The following is a 17,738-nucleotide window of genomic DNA, read 5'->3' on the forward strand; positions in this document are numbered from 1 at the left end:
ATGTCTAGCACACCGCCTGGCGCATAAATGTGTGACCAGGGTCCATGGTCCAGACAGAAACCATGAACTTTTTATTTCTTTGAGTCTATAATCCCAAGGTCTTCCTTTTTATCTTTTTATGGTCAACCTTCGTGTTGCGGCTACTCTCTGGGCCTTAGTTTGCCTGACTAAATAAGGGGGCCAGCTTATGTATATTCTGAACCCGGCCAACCCGATTGTAAGGGGGAAAGGAGTGAGGGTTCGATTACTGAATTAGGAGGGAGACCAGACGTCAGAATAAAGTGGTTTTTGAGACTCGACTCTCCTTCCTCCCGCAGCAGGAGTTTCACTGGCTTAGAGCAGAGTTGCTGCGGCTCGCAGTGCAATGTGGGCCAGCAAAGGCGCGGCTTGATTCGGTCCCACGTGCCCCGCGGCGCAAGTTTCCCTGGGCCCGCGCCCTCTCCAAACTTGCGCTGTCAATTGTGTCTAAGCTCCGACCGATCCAACCTTCAGCATCTAGAGGAAAAGTTTAAGACTCCTAGCTCTGTCTGCCGCCCCCAACCTCCCTCTTGGGGGCAGGGGCGAGGTCCACCTCTGCGAGAAAGGCCGAAAGCCAGGTCCTCGCTCCACCTCTGGGAGGAGCTTTCTCGTGGCAGCCAGACTTAAGCCTGATCCGTGCGTTCAGCGTCAGGCCGACTTCCCTTGCCGCCCACCGATCCCGGAAGCCGAAGTAGAGTGCATTGGTAGCAGGGCTCAGAACTGAGGCGGATTATACCACCGTTTTTACGCCCCGTGCTCGTGCGGAGGTGAGTTTCCCCTGCTGCTGCCCCACCTTTCTTGTAGAGGAGTTGTCGTTGATCCTCCCTTCAAGAGGTTTCTGCCCCAGGGATAGAGGGGAGAGTCTGGAAGGGAGCCAGACTTTGTTTCATATTTGAACTCTTTGCTGTGTGATCTTGAATAAGTTCTCAGTTTCTCTGGACCTCTATTTCCACAGCGGTAACATGAGCTCCTACATCAGAAATGTAGGGAAAATTAACTGACATAAAGCTTTTAAAGAGCCGAGCATATATTAGATGCTCGGTAACCTTTAGTTGCCATCTTCCATTTTGTTCGCTCACCAACATGGTTTTTTTCCAGATCAGGCCTTTCTGAGGAATTGTAGAGATGCTTTTCAAAAATGTCGGGAGGGGATAGAGTTTGCTTATTTAGGTGCCTGCCTTGGGCTTGGGCTTTCTTCTCTGTTGCCCCAGAGCTCTGTTTCAGTGAGACTAGAATCTGACCTTTCACTGTAAGGGGCTTTTCTTGATTTCTCCCTTCCGCTTGAGTATACTCAGGTGTGCAGGACCTCCTTTGAAGAGTCTTCATTGTTCTGATTGGGCCTGTTATTTTTCCCAAGGTCTCAGTTTGTTTGTTTCTGTTTTTTCTTTTTTTTTTTTTTTGAGGGATGGGGTACAGGAGTAATCTCAGTGTCAAACTGTGTGGAGCCACTGGGATTTTTTTTGGAGGGGGGAGATGGTAAAGTTGTTTGATGTTTTCCAGGGATGATTCTTTTCAGATTACTCAAGAAGTAAAGAAAGCAGTGGCTTGGTCAAATGCCTCTCCAGCTGTCAAGAGCAACCCCTTTTGTTCTGTGTGTGTGTTTAGGGTGTGTTTGTTATGCATGTATGTGGCAGGCACCCTAGAAGAGAGGCGTTCAGACAGATGACAGGCTCTGACACCAAGGAGTACCCGGATTTGTGGAGGGAATTGAAATAACAGATAACTGTAGCTGTGAGCATAAGCTATAAGTACATGGGAGGAGCCAGACGCTTAAAGTGCTAGCTGAAGGATGAGCAGCAGTTGGCCAGGTAAGAGAGGGACTTCGGAAAGTGTGCAGAGGCCTGTAATCAATTAAGTGATGACTGACTCTGCAAAGTCTAAAACATGGAGTCTGAAATGAGGAAAAATGAAGAATGTAGGATCCAGTTTATAAAGGGTATACTAAGGAGTCTGGACTTTGTCCTGGGTAGGAGAGAACTGCTAGAAGAGTTTGAACCTGGGAATCACATGGTCAGATTTAGTTAATGGATTGTGGTGAGAGGAGCCACACTGGAAATAGAGAGATCCCTGGTACTTATTTTTAGAGAGAAGGGAACGGAGGGAGAAAGACAAGGAGAGAAACATCGATGTGAGAAACATCCACCAGTTGCCTCTTGTACATGCCCTGACTGGGGACCAAACCTGCAGCCCAGGCTTGTGGCCTGATGAGGGAGCAAACCAGCAACCTTTTGCTTTGCAGGACAGTGCCCAGCCGAACCACACCTGTCAGGGTGGTACCTTTCTTTATATTTACAAGTTAAATATAAAGTTAGATCTATTAATATAAAATGCTCTGTTAATAGGATTTTTAACCCAGCCAAAGACCAAATCTTGGTAACCATTACATATATAAGGTGGCTTTTTATGTTGGCTTCTTACAAGTAGAGGAGAAGGTATATCATATATTGCCCTGTATAATGTGCACCCTTTTGCCCAATTTTCTTCTTTTTTTATAATCTCTTTTTTTTTCATTACAATTTGCACCCCTTATACCTGCCTCCCCCAGCAATCACCACCCTGTTTGTTGTCCATGTCCATGAGTCCTTTTTCTTTTTTGCTCAATCCCTCTACCCCCTGACCCCTACCCAAATTTTTGAGGGAAAAATAAGGATGCACATTTTACATGGGTAGTACTAAATCCATATGTATATGTTTTTAATTCTTTGATTTATGCTTATACATAAAAATGTAACTCTAGAAAGCAATAACAGTATCTGTATGCAAAGTAATACCCTGGAATATGATAATCAGATTTGTTTCCAAATACAGATAAAGAAATAATTGAATCTTAAAATTAAAATAAAAGGTTTTTTTCCTGAAAGTTTTGGGCCAAAAACGTGGGTGCATGTTATACATGGCAAAATATGGTACTCCCCTTTCCATCATCTGCCAAAACCATAATCTGATAATACTCAGAAGTGCCTGAAATGAACTGAAATACTTTATTTATATGGCTTTTTAAAGACCCTATGGGCCCTGAAGGGTATGACTCAGTGGATTGAGCTCTGGCCTTTGAACCAAAAGGTTGCTGGTTTGGTTCCCTGTTAGGGCATATGCTTGGGTTGGCAGCCAGATCCCCAGTTGGGGGCTCCCACTGATATTTCTCTGACACACTAATGTTTCTAACCCTCTCTTTTTCCCTCCCTTTCCCTCTCTCTAAAAGTAAAATCTAATAATAATAATAACAAAGAACCAATGGATTATACTGTGGACATATTGTCAAGTGTAGTTGCAGATATGCTGAGTTTCAGATACCTATAGAACACACTTATGGAGATGTATTGAGGGAGTTGAATATAGAGAACTGGACTGAGAAGAATCAGTGCTTCAGGTGATAATTAAAGACGTGAGCCCTAGAGAGTGAAAGAGAATTGGGGATAGAGCCCTGAGGGGCACCAGTGCTTATGAGAGGCAAAGGAAAGGCCCATGCAGCTAGGGAACGCTCATACAAATACTGCTTCCTCTTTTTCCCTTGTTTGCTAGTTCCCTGCATCCATCCAGCAACTACAGAGCCCTCCACTGAGAAGGGAAGACTGAACCCCATTGAGAAAGAAGGTAGGTGCCAACTTGGGAGTAATAAAACCTGACTCATACTACCCTCTTCCCCCTCTCCCCATACACACCTAGTTTCTCTCTTTTTATATCTAGAACCTCTGCCACCATAACATGAGGTCCAGGGAGGCAGTTCCTGACAAGCTCCAAGCCTATTAATGCTGGGCTAGGCTGGAATGCTGTGGTCTCAGGCAGAAGATGACATTCTGTCCTAGGGGAAAACATCAGTCTTATGCCTCGGCCCCTCCATTTCCTCCTTTGGAACTCTTGTTCTTTGCAGATCTTTGTTAGGTCTTCCTACTTTCTTCCATGATTCCGCCCCCTGCAAGCCTTGGCCCTTTTGGTTTCCAGTTTCACCAACAAAAGAGAGGGAGAAGCAAGCATCAGGTTTCTTCTTCCTTTTTACCTTAGGCGTGGTTTTTGTTCAAGCTCTCAGCCAAGGTGTGATTTCAGAGCCCTCCTCTGTGCTGGGGAATTTGGCAGGCGGGGGCGGGGTGGTTACAGGTTACTTGTTTGGGGATCAAGTCCAGGAAACCAGCCACAGACCCTGGTGGTAGCTGGCAGGCTAGTTCTTCCTGTGAAGTTCAGACATGCTTGCCTGATCCCTGGGAAGTCTGGTAACAAAGAGTATTGCTTTCAGCAATCTTTGTGCTTGGCTTCCCAGATTGAACATTTTTGTTTCAGCAGAAAGGAGTGGTCACTGTAACTGGTTATGCTAGACTATAAAATTCTTCCTGAGTCAGAAGTGTTAAGTAAGACAATTTTGGTGTGTAGGTTGTACATACAACTTGTCTTATTACCTGTTCTACCATAATATTCTTTTCTAAAAAAAAAGATTTCATTTATTTATTCTCAGAGAGAGGGGAAGGGAGAGAGAAAGAGGGCAAGAGAAACATGGATAGGTTGCCTCTCACAAGCACACGGACCTGGGAGAAGACCTGGGACCAGACCCTCAACCCAGGCATGTGCCCTGACAGGGAATCTAACCAACGACCTTTCGTTTAACGGGCCGATGCCCAACCAACTAACCCACAACAGTCAAGGTTCTTTTTTTGTTTTTATTTTTTAAGATTTTATTTATTAATTTTTAGAGAGAGTGGAAGGGAGGGAAAAAGAAAGGGAGAGGAACATTGATTGGCTGCCTCTCAGAGACCTGGCCTGCAACCCAGGCATGTGCCCCAGCCTGGAATTGAGCTGGAGACCCTTTGGTTTGCGGGACGATGGGTGACCTACTGAGCCACACCAGTCAGGGCTACCATAATATTCATGATGTCTTTTCAGAACTTGGAAACAAAAGTTATATTTATAAAGGTATTGCTGACAATGAAACCAATCCTGAGAGATTAGTATTTATAGTACTGATGAGAGCAAGGGAAAAGTTTCTACCTTATTGGCTCTTGGGGTCAGCATTCTTTATCTTTTCCCTGTCACTTGGATGACTCCTGTTTATTAAGACTTGGCTCATATCAGATTCAAGAAGCCATCCTAGCCAACTTACTCTTTCCCTGCAGCACTTGTGCAGATTTTGGTCACATTTCTTATGCATTGTGCCCATATCCTCTGTCCTTCTCCTCCCCGCTCAGCAGACTATAAGCTCTGGGAGGGTGGGGACTTTATTTAAATATGTGAGTCTAGCGCAAAGCCTGGAAAATTCATCATTTGCTGACTAAATGAGCATTCTTGGGCCATTTGGAGACTTCTGATTTTTAGAGCTCTCCAAAGGGGGTTGCAACAATTAACCTATTTTTTCGGATTATAAGATGGAACTTCCCCCCAAAATTTGGGAGGAAAATGGGGGTGCATCTTATAGTCCAAATGTAGCTTACCTGGCTTGCTGTTGAGGGGGCACAGGAGGCAGGAGAAGGGTCACTGCTATAGGAAGCCGGCGACAGCAGGAGTGGGGCGATGCTGCGGGGCCCTGGGCTGGGAGGAAGGGGTGTCCCTGTGTTGTGAAGCAAGGGAGGCAGGAGCAGAGTCCCTGCTGTGGCATACCATAGTGCTAGGGAGGAGGGTACAGGCGGTGCAGTCACGTTAAGAGAAGAAAGCCTGCAGCACCCATACATGCCTCCATCACATGAGTGGTACCCTAACCACCATTAACATTAACATAGGCAAATTCCACTGCAGGGTCCCGTCAATGTGGCCCTGCTGCTGTTGCAAAACTACAACTCCTATCATGCTTGGACAGATTGGAATGATGAGAGCTGTAGTTTGGCAACAGCTGCAGAGCCACACAGGTTGTGCAAAACCGCTGTCCCCGTACAAGAGTGTTGCACAACCTGTGGTCCTCCAGCAGCAGATCTCCCTTATAACAGTGTCAGCAGCAGATCCCCCCATAACAGTACATCATCCACTGATGTTCTCAGCTACAGTGCTCCCATAACTATGAAGGACACAGTGCAGATAGTTCTGTCATTACTGTATTTTGTTGTGGAAAGATAAGATAGCGTACTGTAGTCTCCTGCTGAATCTACCGTAATTGTGGAAAGATGTCAAAGCAGAAAAGGATTTCATATAAAATCCCTTTTAAACGAGAGGTAGTGAATTACGCCAAAGAATATGGGAACAAAGCAGCGGAGAGACACTTTGGGCCACCTCCAACTGAAAAAAAATGATACAGGAATGGAGGAAACAGGAAGATCAACTGCAAAAAAATGGACGAAACAAAACAATGTTTTTGTGGGCATGCTGCAAAATGGCTACAGTTAGAAGTGGACATGAAAGAGTGGATCACACGTCACAGGAATAATGGCTTTTCAGTATCTATAGAAATGATCATATATGAAGCCAAACATCTTGCTGCACAGAAAGGCATTGAGGACTTCACTGGATCACCATCATGGTGCCACAGATTTATGAAGAGATGTGGCCTTGCTGTGTGCACCAAAACTAGGGCTGCACAAAAAAATGCCTATAGAATATGAATCCAAGATTGTGCCTTTTCACAAATTTGTACTGGATGCAAGAAAGAAAAACAGATTTGAAATAAGCCAGATTGGGAACATGGATGAAGTCCATTAACCTTGTTTTTCCATCAAACAAGACTGTTGATGTGAAAGGTGCCAAAACTATAACCATGAAAACCTCAGGGCATGATAAAACCCATTACACTGTTGTGTTGTCCTGGGGTGCAGATGGCACCAAACTACCACTAATGCTGGTTTTCAAGAGAAAAAAACATTCCAAAAGAGGCAATCCCAAGAGGAGTTATTGTTCATATTCATGACAAAGGATGGATGGATGCAAATGTCATGAAGATATGGATAGAAAAAGTGTGGTCCAAACGTCCTGGGGGTACTTCTGAAAAAACCTGCTCTATTACTGCTTGACCAGTTCAGGGCACATATCACTGAAGCCGCAACAAAGAGATTTAAAGAAAAGAAAACCCATCTAGCTGTAATTCCTGGGGGGCTTACCAGCCAGTTGCAACCTTCGGGCGTTTCCATCAACAAGCGATTTAAAGTTTTCATGAGAGAAGAGTGGAACAAATGGATGGCTGCAGGAAACCATGATCTGACACCAACTGGAGGAACGAAGAGGCCCACTATTACCCCAGTTGGTGAGCGGTTGAAAACCTCATGGCAGTCAGTTAAGGATGAAACTGTTGTGAGGTCCTTCAAAAAGTGTGGCATCAGCAATGCCTTAGATGGCTCTGAAGATGACATCCTCTATGAGCAGAGTGAAGACAGTGATACTAGTGATTCTGAGGAACTGAGCTCCATAAATGTGGACAGTAGTGACGAGGAGTTCTTAGGGTTCCTTAATGATTAGAGGAGTTTCCCTACTTAAAGCTTAAAGTCAGTAATAATGGTTGTTAATGCTGCTGTTGAGTTCTGTTTGCATTTACATTGGTGAAATATTGTCATTTATGTTATTAAATATTTTACCACATTATTTGCTTCAAAATTTTTTCCCTCTTTTCCTCTAAAACCTAGGTGCATCTTATAGTCCAAAAATATGGTGCCCATCTGCTTTTGTTCCATTGCAGATTTTCTTTCATCTGAGTTTTATTGCTTTTGGCTGCACTGAGGTCCTGTGTCTAGTTCCCCTTCCAGGAAAGTCTTTTCCCCTTGACTCTAAGGAAAATCTAACTCATTCTTAAAAGCAAATATCATTATTCTCTGGTTCCTGCCTTACAAAAGGCACTTGTTTTCTGTAGCAAATTATGCATGTGTCTACTGTGAGTACATGTATTTTATAGGTCTGTCTTTACCTGCCTTTTTTTGCCTTTTTCTATTAGCTCCTCCTTGGATTCGTGGCTGCTTCACTTCTTAGCTGTTGATTTGGGGCGAATATTTTTACCGCTTTTAGCTGGTTTTCTCATCTAAAAGATGGTATACTTCCCACTCTGCCTGGTGTGGTTCAGTGGATTGAGCACCAGCCTGCAAACCGAAAGGCCGCTGGTTCGATTCCCCTTTAGGGCATCTGCATGAGTTGCAGGCCAGGTCCCCAGCTCGGGGTGTGTGATAATCAACTGATCGATATTTTTCTTACACAAGGATGTTTCTCTCCCACTCTTCCTCCCTCCCTTCCTCTATCTCTAAAAAAAAAGTAAATGAAATCTTTAAAAGATAGTATACTTCCCTTGTAAGAGGCCTCCAGAATGAGCACAAGGAATTCTTCTGTGAGAGGAACTCAAAGAGTCTGTATGTGGTTCTGACAGTCTCCTGGGAATTTTTGTCTCAGCCTCAGAGAACCAACCCTTTCCTGAGCCAGTTCTGTCACCTGGTTTCATATTGACTCATATGGCCTTTGTTTGTCTTACAGTGGTTTGAGACCTTATGTAGTCAAGACTGGGTACTTGTGGGAAGCCACCCTGCCTTTGATTTTAGGTATTGGAGCTTTTTAACGCAGACCTTTAGCTTGGTGGAAGGGAGGGCAGCCAGGCTGGTGGTTGGTTAGTGTTTGTCCCAGAGCTACTGCTTCTGGGTCCTCTATCTCAGTTGCCTCTGCTCACAGGCACATACATGCAACCACATGTTTGTTCTCTGTCACCTCTGTGCCCCCTTTGCCACCCATGTGTTACAGGAGCCTTGACCAGTGGGCAGCTAAAGCCCAAGCAGCTGCACTGATCCCCACACCATTCTCTTCCCATTTATGTTTCAGGCGGCAATGGCAGCTCCCTGCGTTGTCCTGCACACTGGGCAGAAGATGCCCCTGATTGGACTGGGCACCTGGAAGAGCAATCCTGGCGAAGTGAGGGATGGGGGTGGGGGGAGGCCAGAAGGGCTTCTTGCATCTCTGCTAGGGAGAAAGCAGTATTTAGGAAATAGTCCCTGCATTTTCTCTGGCAGCCCTGCCTGTGTATCCCACTTAAGGTGGGATGAGCCCAGAGGGCAGTAGGAGAAACAAAGGAAGAAGGAACTAACAAATTGCCCTTGGCTTCCCCAACTGACACAGAGGAGGGGCTGAAGGGGTCAGCAGGGCCAAGGGCATAGAAAGGAACCCTTTCCCTAATCGGATCTACACTGAGTGCTATGCAGATGTGGGACCCCTCTGTGCCTGGCTGTTCACTGACCCCTAATAGTCACTTATCACCCTGTGCTGTGATCATGTCTCCTGCTTCACGCTGGGCTCCTTGAAGGTGGGGCCTCTCACTAGTGCTCATTCCAAAGGTAGGCACACAGTAGGTGTCAGGGATTGAAGAATAACTAGGGTAAGTATTATAGACCAAGGGTTAGCAAACATTTTCCTAAAGAACTAGATGGTTAATAATTAAGATTTTGCTGGAAAGTTGCAAAATAGAGATGATTATGTACTTGTGTAACCATTTAAAAATATAAAACTCATTCTTAGCTCAAGGGCTGGAAAACACAAATGGTGGCTGTGAGCTGGAGTTTAATGACCCCTCATGTACACTTTTCCAGCCTTGGGAATCGTGGGAATGGAGGCCTGTTTCCCTGGGGGTGATAGCAAGAGGTTCAGCATCCACCTAAAGTGGGGCTTCTCCCCAGTGCTTCGTCATTCTTCCTTGGACATCTGAGTCAGAGTTTAGAGAAATTTGGGGATTAAGTTTGGGAGGGACCCAGGCGACGAGAACAGCCTCTGGGATTTTGGCTAGTGTTGGTGGTGTGGTTGGATGAAATAGGGAAGAAAGGGGAAAAGGTTAGACTGTCTTTTTCCCCTTTGATTTCCTTCCTACAGCTTCTTACGACTCTGGAGCCGGAGTGTTTGTGCTCCAGGCAGGCACTGACGTGGCCCAGGACTAGTCTAGGAACTAGATGAAGGCAAGGGTGGAGCTCAGAGCCAGGGCCAAGAGGGTGGGGAGGAGGGGATAGAACATCGGTGGGGGGGGGGGGGTAGGGTCAGGGGTGGGGAAATATGTCTGGATAGTAAGAGCTGCACCTAGATGGGGGTATTGATTGGCACAGGCCTGACACCTTTTGATGCCATGTTTCTAGTTGGGTTTTTAGATGATATAAACTGGCATGTCCTCCTACTTGGTACCTGCTTTTTTCCCTCCTGACAGGCAGCTCTGGACCCAGCTCCCACCTCACTTCTCTACCTTCCAAATTCCCCTCCACCCTGCCTCTTCTGCTTGCCTGATCCTCCAGACCTTGCTTGGTCTACTTGGTTCCCTGTGGGTCTCTCTCTGAATGGCCTTGGCCTAGGAATTATTTACCTCTGTATCGTGTTTCCCTAACCAGCTCCTCAGGGCTGGGAGCCTGTCTTCACAACCTATACTTCTGCCCTCTGTCAAAGTGTCCATCTTCTGAGCATGTAGCTGGGAGCACGTTGTTAGTGTTTTGCTGGGCCCTGCTGACACTTTGGGTAGGAAAGAACCTTGGGGTTAGTGGGATGGGGACAAAGGGTTTGAGGCTTCTGGTCCCATAGACTAGAACCATATTGCCTCATCATACACCCACTGCATAGGTAAATGCAGTAGTATGTTCCTGCACCCCTCCCCACATCAGTGACCCTTAGAAGGGCAGTTTATGGTACAGACCAACAGATCTGCAACCCTCTGCTCTCTCACCTGGCAGGTAAAAGCAGCTATTAAGTATGCCCTGAGTGTAGGCTACCGCCACATTGACTGTGCTGCTATCTATGGCAACGAGACTGAGATTGGGGAGGCCCTGAAGGAGAACGTGGGACCCGGCAAGGTGAGGACTAGGGCTGTAGATGGATGGGGTGAGGGATGGATGGGGATGAGGGATCTAAGGGGCTGCAGCCTGGCTAGAGGGGTCTGGTATTCCCTTCTTACTCCTCTCCCAGAGGTGAGGGTGGGTGAGACTGGGTGCCTGTGGCTCTTATTATGGGCCCTGCCCCCTGTACCAGGCGGTGTCTCGGGAGGAGCTGTTTGTGACTTCCAAGCTATGGAACACTAAGCACCACCCTGAGGATGTGGAACCTGCCCTCCAGAAGACACTGGCTGACCTCCAGCTGGAGTATTTGGACCTGTACCTGATACACTGGCCTTATGCCTTTGAGTGAGCTTTGCTTCGGGTGGTGTTTGGGGAGTCATGTCAGTAACTTACTGAAAGTCACAGTAGCAGAGCAGGATAGGAACATTCATCTGTGTGGCAAGCTGAAGAGCTTGGTTGGCAGAGGAACTCAGTCCTTTCTGCTAGTAGTTTAGCTACAGAAAAAGGAGTGCAGCTGCACATGGGATATATCCTAGGGTATGTGTGAGTGCTCTCTCCCATTCCCTTTACTCATTTAAGAAAGGCACTAGCTTCTGCTGAAGTAGGCCCTGGGGTTGAAGTAAATAATAAGTTCCAGCAGAGGGTGAGAAGCCTGCCATCAGCTTTGTGCCCTGTGCCAGAATGCAGCTGCAAGAGTGCAACTTCTTGAGGAGGAAGGCATTAAGGAAGACATCTCATTCTTGACCCTTTTCCCTGTCTGGGTTTGGAGTATGGGACATAGAGGGGCTGGATGGGCAGGTAAGGCAAAAGCCTGGCATTTATGCCCACACTTGGGGGTCTGTCTTTCACTCAGGCAGGGAGATAACCCTTTCCCTAAGAATGCTGATGGGACTATCCACTATGACTTCATTGACTACAAGGAGACCTGGAAGGCTCTGGAGGCACTGATGGCTAAGGGGTTGGTGCGGGCACTGGGCCTGTCCAACTTCAGCAGTCGGCAGATCGATGACCTGCTCAGTGTGGCCTCTGTGCGCCCAGCTGTCCTGCAGGTGAGCACAGCACACCAGATCAGTTATTTTGGGGGTATGTATGTGCAAAAGCATGAGTGAGCAGATGATAGGTCTACTTTATGGAGACGGCTAGCAAATTGTCAGGAATGTTGGTGCAGGATCCTCTGCATAAAGAAAGGCATTGAAGTTTGGGATGAGAATGAAATGGACAGTGAAATCAGAGTGAGAAAATTGGGCAGAAGGGAAGTTGGAGGGTGGCACGTCTGGATGCAGTCAGGCAAGCTAAATGTGGCTACTTCATGGTGATGGGTTGTTTCTTGGCTCAGGTGGAATGCCATCCATATCTGGCTCAGAACAAGCTGATTGCTCACTGCCAGGCACGTGGCCTGAAGGTGACAGCTTACAGCCCTCTGGGCTCCAGTGATCGTGCTTGGCGTAATCCTGATGAGCCTGTCCTGCTTGAGGAACCGGTGGTCCTGGCACTGGCTAAAAAGTATGGCCGGTCTCCAGCCCAGATCTTGCTCAGGTACAGGCAGTCTTGGGGAAAGGAGGTTGGGTCAGGGAAAGGGCTTCTGAGTTGGGAAGCAAGGGTTTAGGGTCTTCTTACTTAGGTGCCTGCATGAGACTCTTGCCATGAGATCTGGGGGAGGCCACTCTGAAGCATGTTCCCCATTACAGTGGGGCTCAGGGCCTCCAGGAGCTTTAAAAAGGCTGCATGGAAGACAAAACAGTGTTTATGCGTACTGACTCTTCCTCATCTACCTCAATCCCCCACCTTAGGTGGCAGGTCCAGCGGGAAGTGATCTCCATCCCCAAGAGTATCACACCTTCTCGTATCCTTGAGAACATCCAGGTACTTGGCGACGGGACCCACAGGGACACAGTCTGGCCTGGCTAAGAAGTCAGTGTTCTGGAATCCTGACCTCCACTCACAAAGTTGGCTTTCCTGACCCACTAATCCCCATCCCTAGGTTTTTGACTTCACCTTTACCCCAGAAGAGATGAAACAGCTAGATTCCCTGAACAAAAATTGGCGATACATTGTGCCCCTGCTTACGGTGAGTATGTTTCACCCCCGGAATCAGTGAATGTTAGATTTGGAGTAGAAGTCTGGCCTCAACCTTGCTAGTCAGAGAGGCAGAATGGTGGTGTGGGTAGGATTGCTGTCCTGGACTCAATGGGCTCTTTTTATTCAGCCAGGGGAAGTAGTATGGCTCAGGGATAAGGCATATATAGTCTGTGAGTCCCAGTCCTACTTTTCTGTATCTTGTAAGCTAGAACATTACTTCACTTCTCCAAGCCTTAGCTTCCTATCTGTAAAGTGATTCCAGTTCATGACACATAGAAAAATCTCAGTAAATGATACAAATGAGGGGAGCCTAGAAGGCACTCTCAACCTTTTTGGAGAGTTTGAGGTTGGGTGGAAGCCTGTTGCACAGAAGAAAATAGAGGTTCCTTTCCAGCTGAGACTGCAACTTTATGTACCAGGCTATGGGTCTGATGGGAGTGCTGACACTCTGGCATTCCCTGAGGCTGGGCCCCTGTCACTGCCATCTGGTATGCTGAACACAAGCGAGGTTGAGGAAGTTTTGGGGAAAGATGTCTGGTGTCTTTGAAATAGTAACTCCTAATGGGGTCTTATGTCTCTCCATTTCCAGGTGGATGGGAAGATGGTCCCAAGAGATGCAGGGCACCCTTTGTACCCCTTTAATGACCCATACTGAAACCACAGCTTCCTTTCCAGCTCTCCAGCTACCAGGTTCTGCCATCGCCAGAAAGAGAGTTAATAAAGTCATTGGAATATCTATACTACTTATTATCGTATTTGTCTGGTTGGACCTGGGATGAAAACTGTTTCCCTTAGGGATGCTGGATACTTCCTGCCTTGAGGCAGAGCTCCTTTCTTGGTTCTGGAGGAACTAGGAGGGAACTGAATTCCTTTTCCGCTTTTCTGAATTAGATACATTAGTGGACTGGCGCCATCTACTGGCAGCTGTGAGCACTGCATGCTGCTGCCATGCTGCCCCCAGTTTTCTTACTGAGAATTCCAAAAATTGGTCACCTCGGTACTGATAACATGGCAATGAGAGTCCTTTGCATTGCTGGGCCTGCATCTTGAGTTCCCACCTCATCCCCTATCCTGGTCAGTGCCCAGGCTTAGGAATATGGAGAGCCAAAAAATCTTAATAGCTTTCAATATCGGAAAAGGGGACAGGAGCTTTTTCTTTCAGACATCACCCTCCTTGTGCGTAGGCTACCTGAAGGAGACAGAGGGAGCCTCAAAGCTTGTCACTCTGTACCTAAGGTTCTATCTTAATACTTAATAGTCCCATTAGAGGCCACTGAGATTTTAGGAGGGTTTTTTGAAAATCCCTCTAAACTCCAATCACATAAAACTTACTTTAATTTTCCAATCAAACCACTATTCTTCATTGAACAAATATTTATTGTGTACTTAAATATGGGTTAGGCACAGTACCAGACCCTGGGGGTGTAGCTGTAACCAAGGCGCATGGGTCTTTACAGTCTACTTGAGACCTCCTTCAATGTGCTTGCATAATTAATTACATTTGGAAGAAGTGCTGTGAAAAAGTGCAGAGTGAGAAGCAGCATATTTATTATCACTCACTTCTAAGTATTTAACTTCATGATTTCTTGAAACCCAAGGGCAATTTATAGTGTTATTTATACTATATATGAAAGTTAATTTGCAATGCAATAAAGCTTTGTGGTTGGAAAAGACAGTGATTTAATCATGATAATGGTTTTTTGGAATTTACTCAGGCTTTCTTTGAGGCCTAATATATGGTCCATTTTTGCAAGTGATCTAAGATGTTTGGATATAATATGTATTTGCTGTTTTTTGAATATAGATTTCTATATATATGCAGTCATTTAAGCATACTAATAGTGTTATGTCTTAAGTATCTCTGATTACTTTTGTTATAATTATTTCCTAGTGATATGCATTGAAAATTTCAGCTACATCTCTTTCACCTTCTCTCCCCCTCTCACCCTATGCTCACCCCACACCTTCTCCCCTGCTTCCTTCCCTCAAGCATGCACCTTTGCCTTTCTCTCTCCTAAGCTCCAGGGGCCCTTTTTCTGCCTCTGTACCTCATTTTCCGAGTCCAAGCATCCCAGCTGGCTCACTTCCTCTACCTCCGCTAAAAATAAATTTAAAAAAATTTCAGCTTCAGCCCTGGCCTGAGATAACTCAGTTGGTTAGAGTGTCATCCTGATAAACCAAGGTTGCAGGCTTGATCCCTGGTCAGGGTACATATTAGAATCAACTAATGAATGCACAAATAAATAAAGTGGAACAACAAATCGATATTACTCTCTATCTGTCCCCCTTCCTCTCTCTCCAAAATCAATCAATAAAAAATATTTACAAATTTTCCATTACAACTGTCAATTTACTTCTATTTCTTTTGCAAGTCTGGTGGTTCTTGCTTGATACATTATGAATATACCTAAACACTTTATTTGTCATATATAACATTTTGAGAGTCAGCAGCCCAGAACTGGTATAGTGAATCTGTGATGCTAGCTAGGAATCTAAGCTGCTTCTTAATCCTTTCATTCCTGGAGTATTATACTGATTGACATGGTCCAAGATAGCTCACCACTGCGCCTTCTGAAAGACAAGTGCCTTCCCTTTGGTGTCTCTACATGGAAGTTGCACTCATTGCTTCTGTTCATTTTCCATTGACTAGAATGTCATCACATGAGCATTTTTAGCTGTAAGGGACATTGATCATTTTGGTTTTTATTTTGGTGGCTGTGCACTAACAAATACATAAATAATCAAAAATCAGGGTTCTATCTGGGTTCTATTACTACAATAGAAAGGAAAAATAGATATTGGGAAATAACTGTCTCTCACAAGGGCTCAACATTCTATATGTAATTATTCACTTAATCCCTTTCTTTTCTACATCCTTCTAACCTCAACATTCACTCAGTTCAACATTCTTTTTGTTCTCTCACCAGAAAACAAAATTCTAGTCTATTGGCTTGGGGGAGAAGATTTAGAAGGTCAAACTTCTTAAAAATTTTCAGCCTAACCCACTTTTTCAACTGTATCTTCACCCCCTACTCCTAGAGGTACCTGGCACAATGAAATTTTGAGCCTTTTGTTGTTTTTGTATTGTCAGTGTGGTTGATTCATGACTATCCTTATTGTGATTCCCTTTTCTTAGTCTGCTAGGTTAGTTACTACTTGTCCATCTCATTTCCAGCTTTTAAAATTTTGTTGCTGTTGCTTCTTCTCCCATCCTCCTTGATCTTGTGAGTTTTACCTTAAAATAATTCCTTTATTGTTATGTAGACAAGTTTGAGACAGGAATAGGGTAAAGGTATGTGTTAAACTCTCCATGTTAACTGGAAGTCCTCTCTAAATCTTGTTATAATTTTAATTTCCCCACAAAGATAAAGTCCCATTTACTTTCATTACTTGCTATGAAGTAATTGGTATCCATTTTTAAAAAATTTTTATTCACTTATTTTTAGAGAGTAGGGAAGGGAGGGAGAAAGAGGAAAAGAAACATGTATATGAGTAAGAAACATGGATTGGTTGCTTCTTGACCATGTCCCAACCCAGGATGAAGCCTGCAACCCAGGAATGTTCCCTGACCAGGAATCAAACTATCTGAAAGAACAGAAGACCAGTATGGTAAGAATACAGTTAAGGAAGGGGAGTAGCATGAGATGAATTTGGAGAGGTGAATGGAGCCAGAACATGTAGGACCTTGTAGGCACGGATAAAGAGCTTAAAATTTCTTCTAAGAGCAATGCAAAGCTACTCAAGGATAGTGACATAATTTGATATACATTATAAAAATATTTTTCTGGCCACGATCAGTGTGGCTCAGTTGGTTGGGCATTGTCGACAAAGCAAAAAGTCACTGGTTAGATTCTGATCAGGGTAATGCCTGGGTTGCTGGCTTGGGGTGCATGCAAGGGCAACAGATCCATGTTTCTCTCACACACGGATGTTTCTCTCCTCTCCCTCCCTTCCCCTCTTTTTAAAAATAAATAAATAAAATCTTTAAAAAATATTTTTCACCCTAGCTGGTGTAACTCAGTGGATTGAGCACGGGCTGCGAACCAGTGTGGCAGGTTCGATTCCCAGTCAGGGTACATGTCTGGGTTGTAGGCCATGACCCCCAGCAACCGCACATTGATGTTTTTCTATCTCCCACCCTTCCCCTCTCTAAAAATAAATAAAATCTTTAAAAATATATTTTTCTAGATAAAGTTAAGCAGAGACCAGAGGCAAGGTTAAGTAGTATAGGCAAGATGGTGGTAGCTAGACTTGGATTAAAATGGTGGTAGTAGGACTGAGAGAAGTGGATAGTTTTAAATTTATTTTAAAATATTTTTCAGCCCTGGCTGGTGTGGCTCAGTGGATTGAGCACCAGCCTGTGAAGTAAGGGGTCGCTAGTTCGATTCCCAGTCAGGGCACATGCCCGGGTTGTGGGCCAGCTCCCCAGTAGGGGGTGCATGAGAGGCAACCACACATTGATGTTTCTTTCCCTCTTTCTCCCTCCCATCCCCTCTTTCTAAATATAAATAAATATTTTTTTCATAAGACTGACTTCCTCAAAGGCAGAGATGATGTCTTTTATCCTTAGGACCTAGTACAAATCTTTGCACATCACAGTTGCTCAGTGAATATTATTTTAATGGATGCATGGGTCACACAACTTACTGGACTGGCTTTCTCAGGCCCTAGCCCTGGCTTCAAGGACTCTGGAGAGATTTCTCCCCATTCCCCCACTCCAACCCTCAGTCACCATATTATCACACTCTGGTAGCATGAGCCAGGCACAATGCTTATTGTTGAAGCAAGCATTATTACCTTTGATTCTCACAATATCCTTAAGGGGTGAATACTAATATTGTCCTCATTTTACATTTAATCTAAAATGTTACATGACTTGGTTCAGGTCACCCAGCTAATAATGGAAGAGCCTATGTCTGTTTGTCCTCAGGAATTGGCATTTTCAGGTCCAGCTCTGTACTCCCA

General features: G+C 45.1%; 1 protein-coding gene across 1 annotated transcript; it reads left to right on the top strand.

Annotated features, from left to right (window-relative positions):
* Positions 1-476: 476 nt before the first annotated feature.
* AKR1A1 (aldo-keto reductase family 1 member A1) lies at positions 477-13,516 on the top strand. Its single transcript, XM_045859426.1, has 10 exons — positions 477-785; positions 3,541-3,612; positions 8,716-8,805; positions 10,593-10,712; positions 10,888-11,039; positions 11,548-11,743; positions 12,031-12,230; positions 12,485-12,557; positions 12,676-12,762; positions 13,363-13,516. Exons 3-10 carry the CDS (start codon positions 8,722-8,724, stop codon positions 13,426-13,428), a joined length of 978 nt encoding a protein of 325 aa, XP_045715382.1. The 5' UTR covers positions 477-785; positions 3,541-3,612; positions 8,716-8,721; the 3' UTR covers positions 13,429-13,516.
* The last annotated feature ends 4,222 nt before the right edge of the window (positions 13,517-17,738 follow it).

This window comes from Phyllostomus hastatus, unplaced genomic scaffold (genome assembly GCF_019186645.2).
Source record: "Phyllostomus hastatus isolate PE091 unplaced genomic scaffold, TTU_PhHast_1.1 phas_scaffold_182, whole genome shotgun sequence".
Classification (NCBI taxonomy): Eukaryota; Metazoa; Chordata; class Mammalia; order Chiroptera; family Phyllostomidae; genus Phyllostomus; species Phyllostomus hastatus.

What these genes read in the sequence shown, in the direction of transcription:
- AKR1A1 (XM_045859426.1), top strand. Translation starts at nt 8,722, where the DNA reads ATGGCAGCTCCCTGCGTTGTCCTGCACACTGGGCAGAAGATGCCCCTG. An exon ending in CACTGGCCTTATGCCTTTGA is followed by an intron (nt 11,040 to 11,547) that starts GTGAGCTTTGCT and finishes TCTTTCACTCAG; the next exon opens with GCAGGGAGATAACCCTTTCC. An exon ending in TGCGCCCAGCTGTCCTGCAG is followed by an intron (nt 11,744 to 12,030) that starts GTGAGCACAGCA and finishes TTCTTGGCTCAG; the next exon opens with GTGGAATGCCATCCATATCT.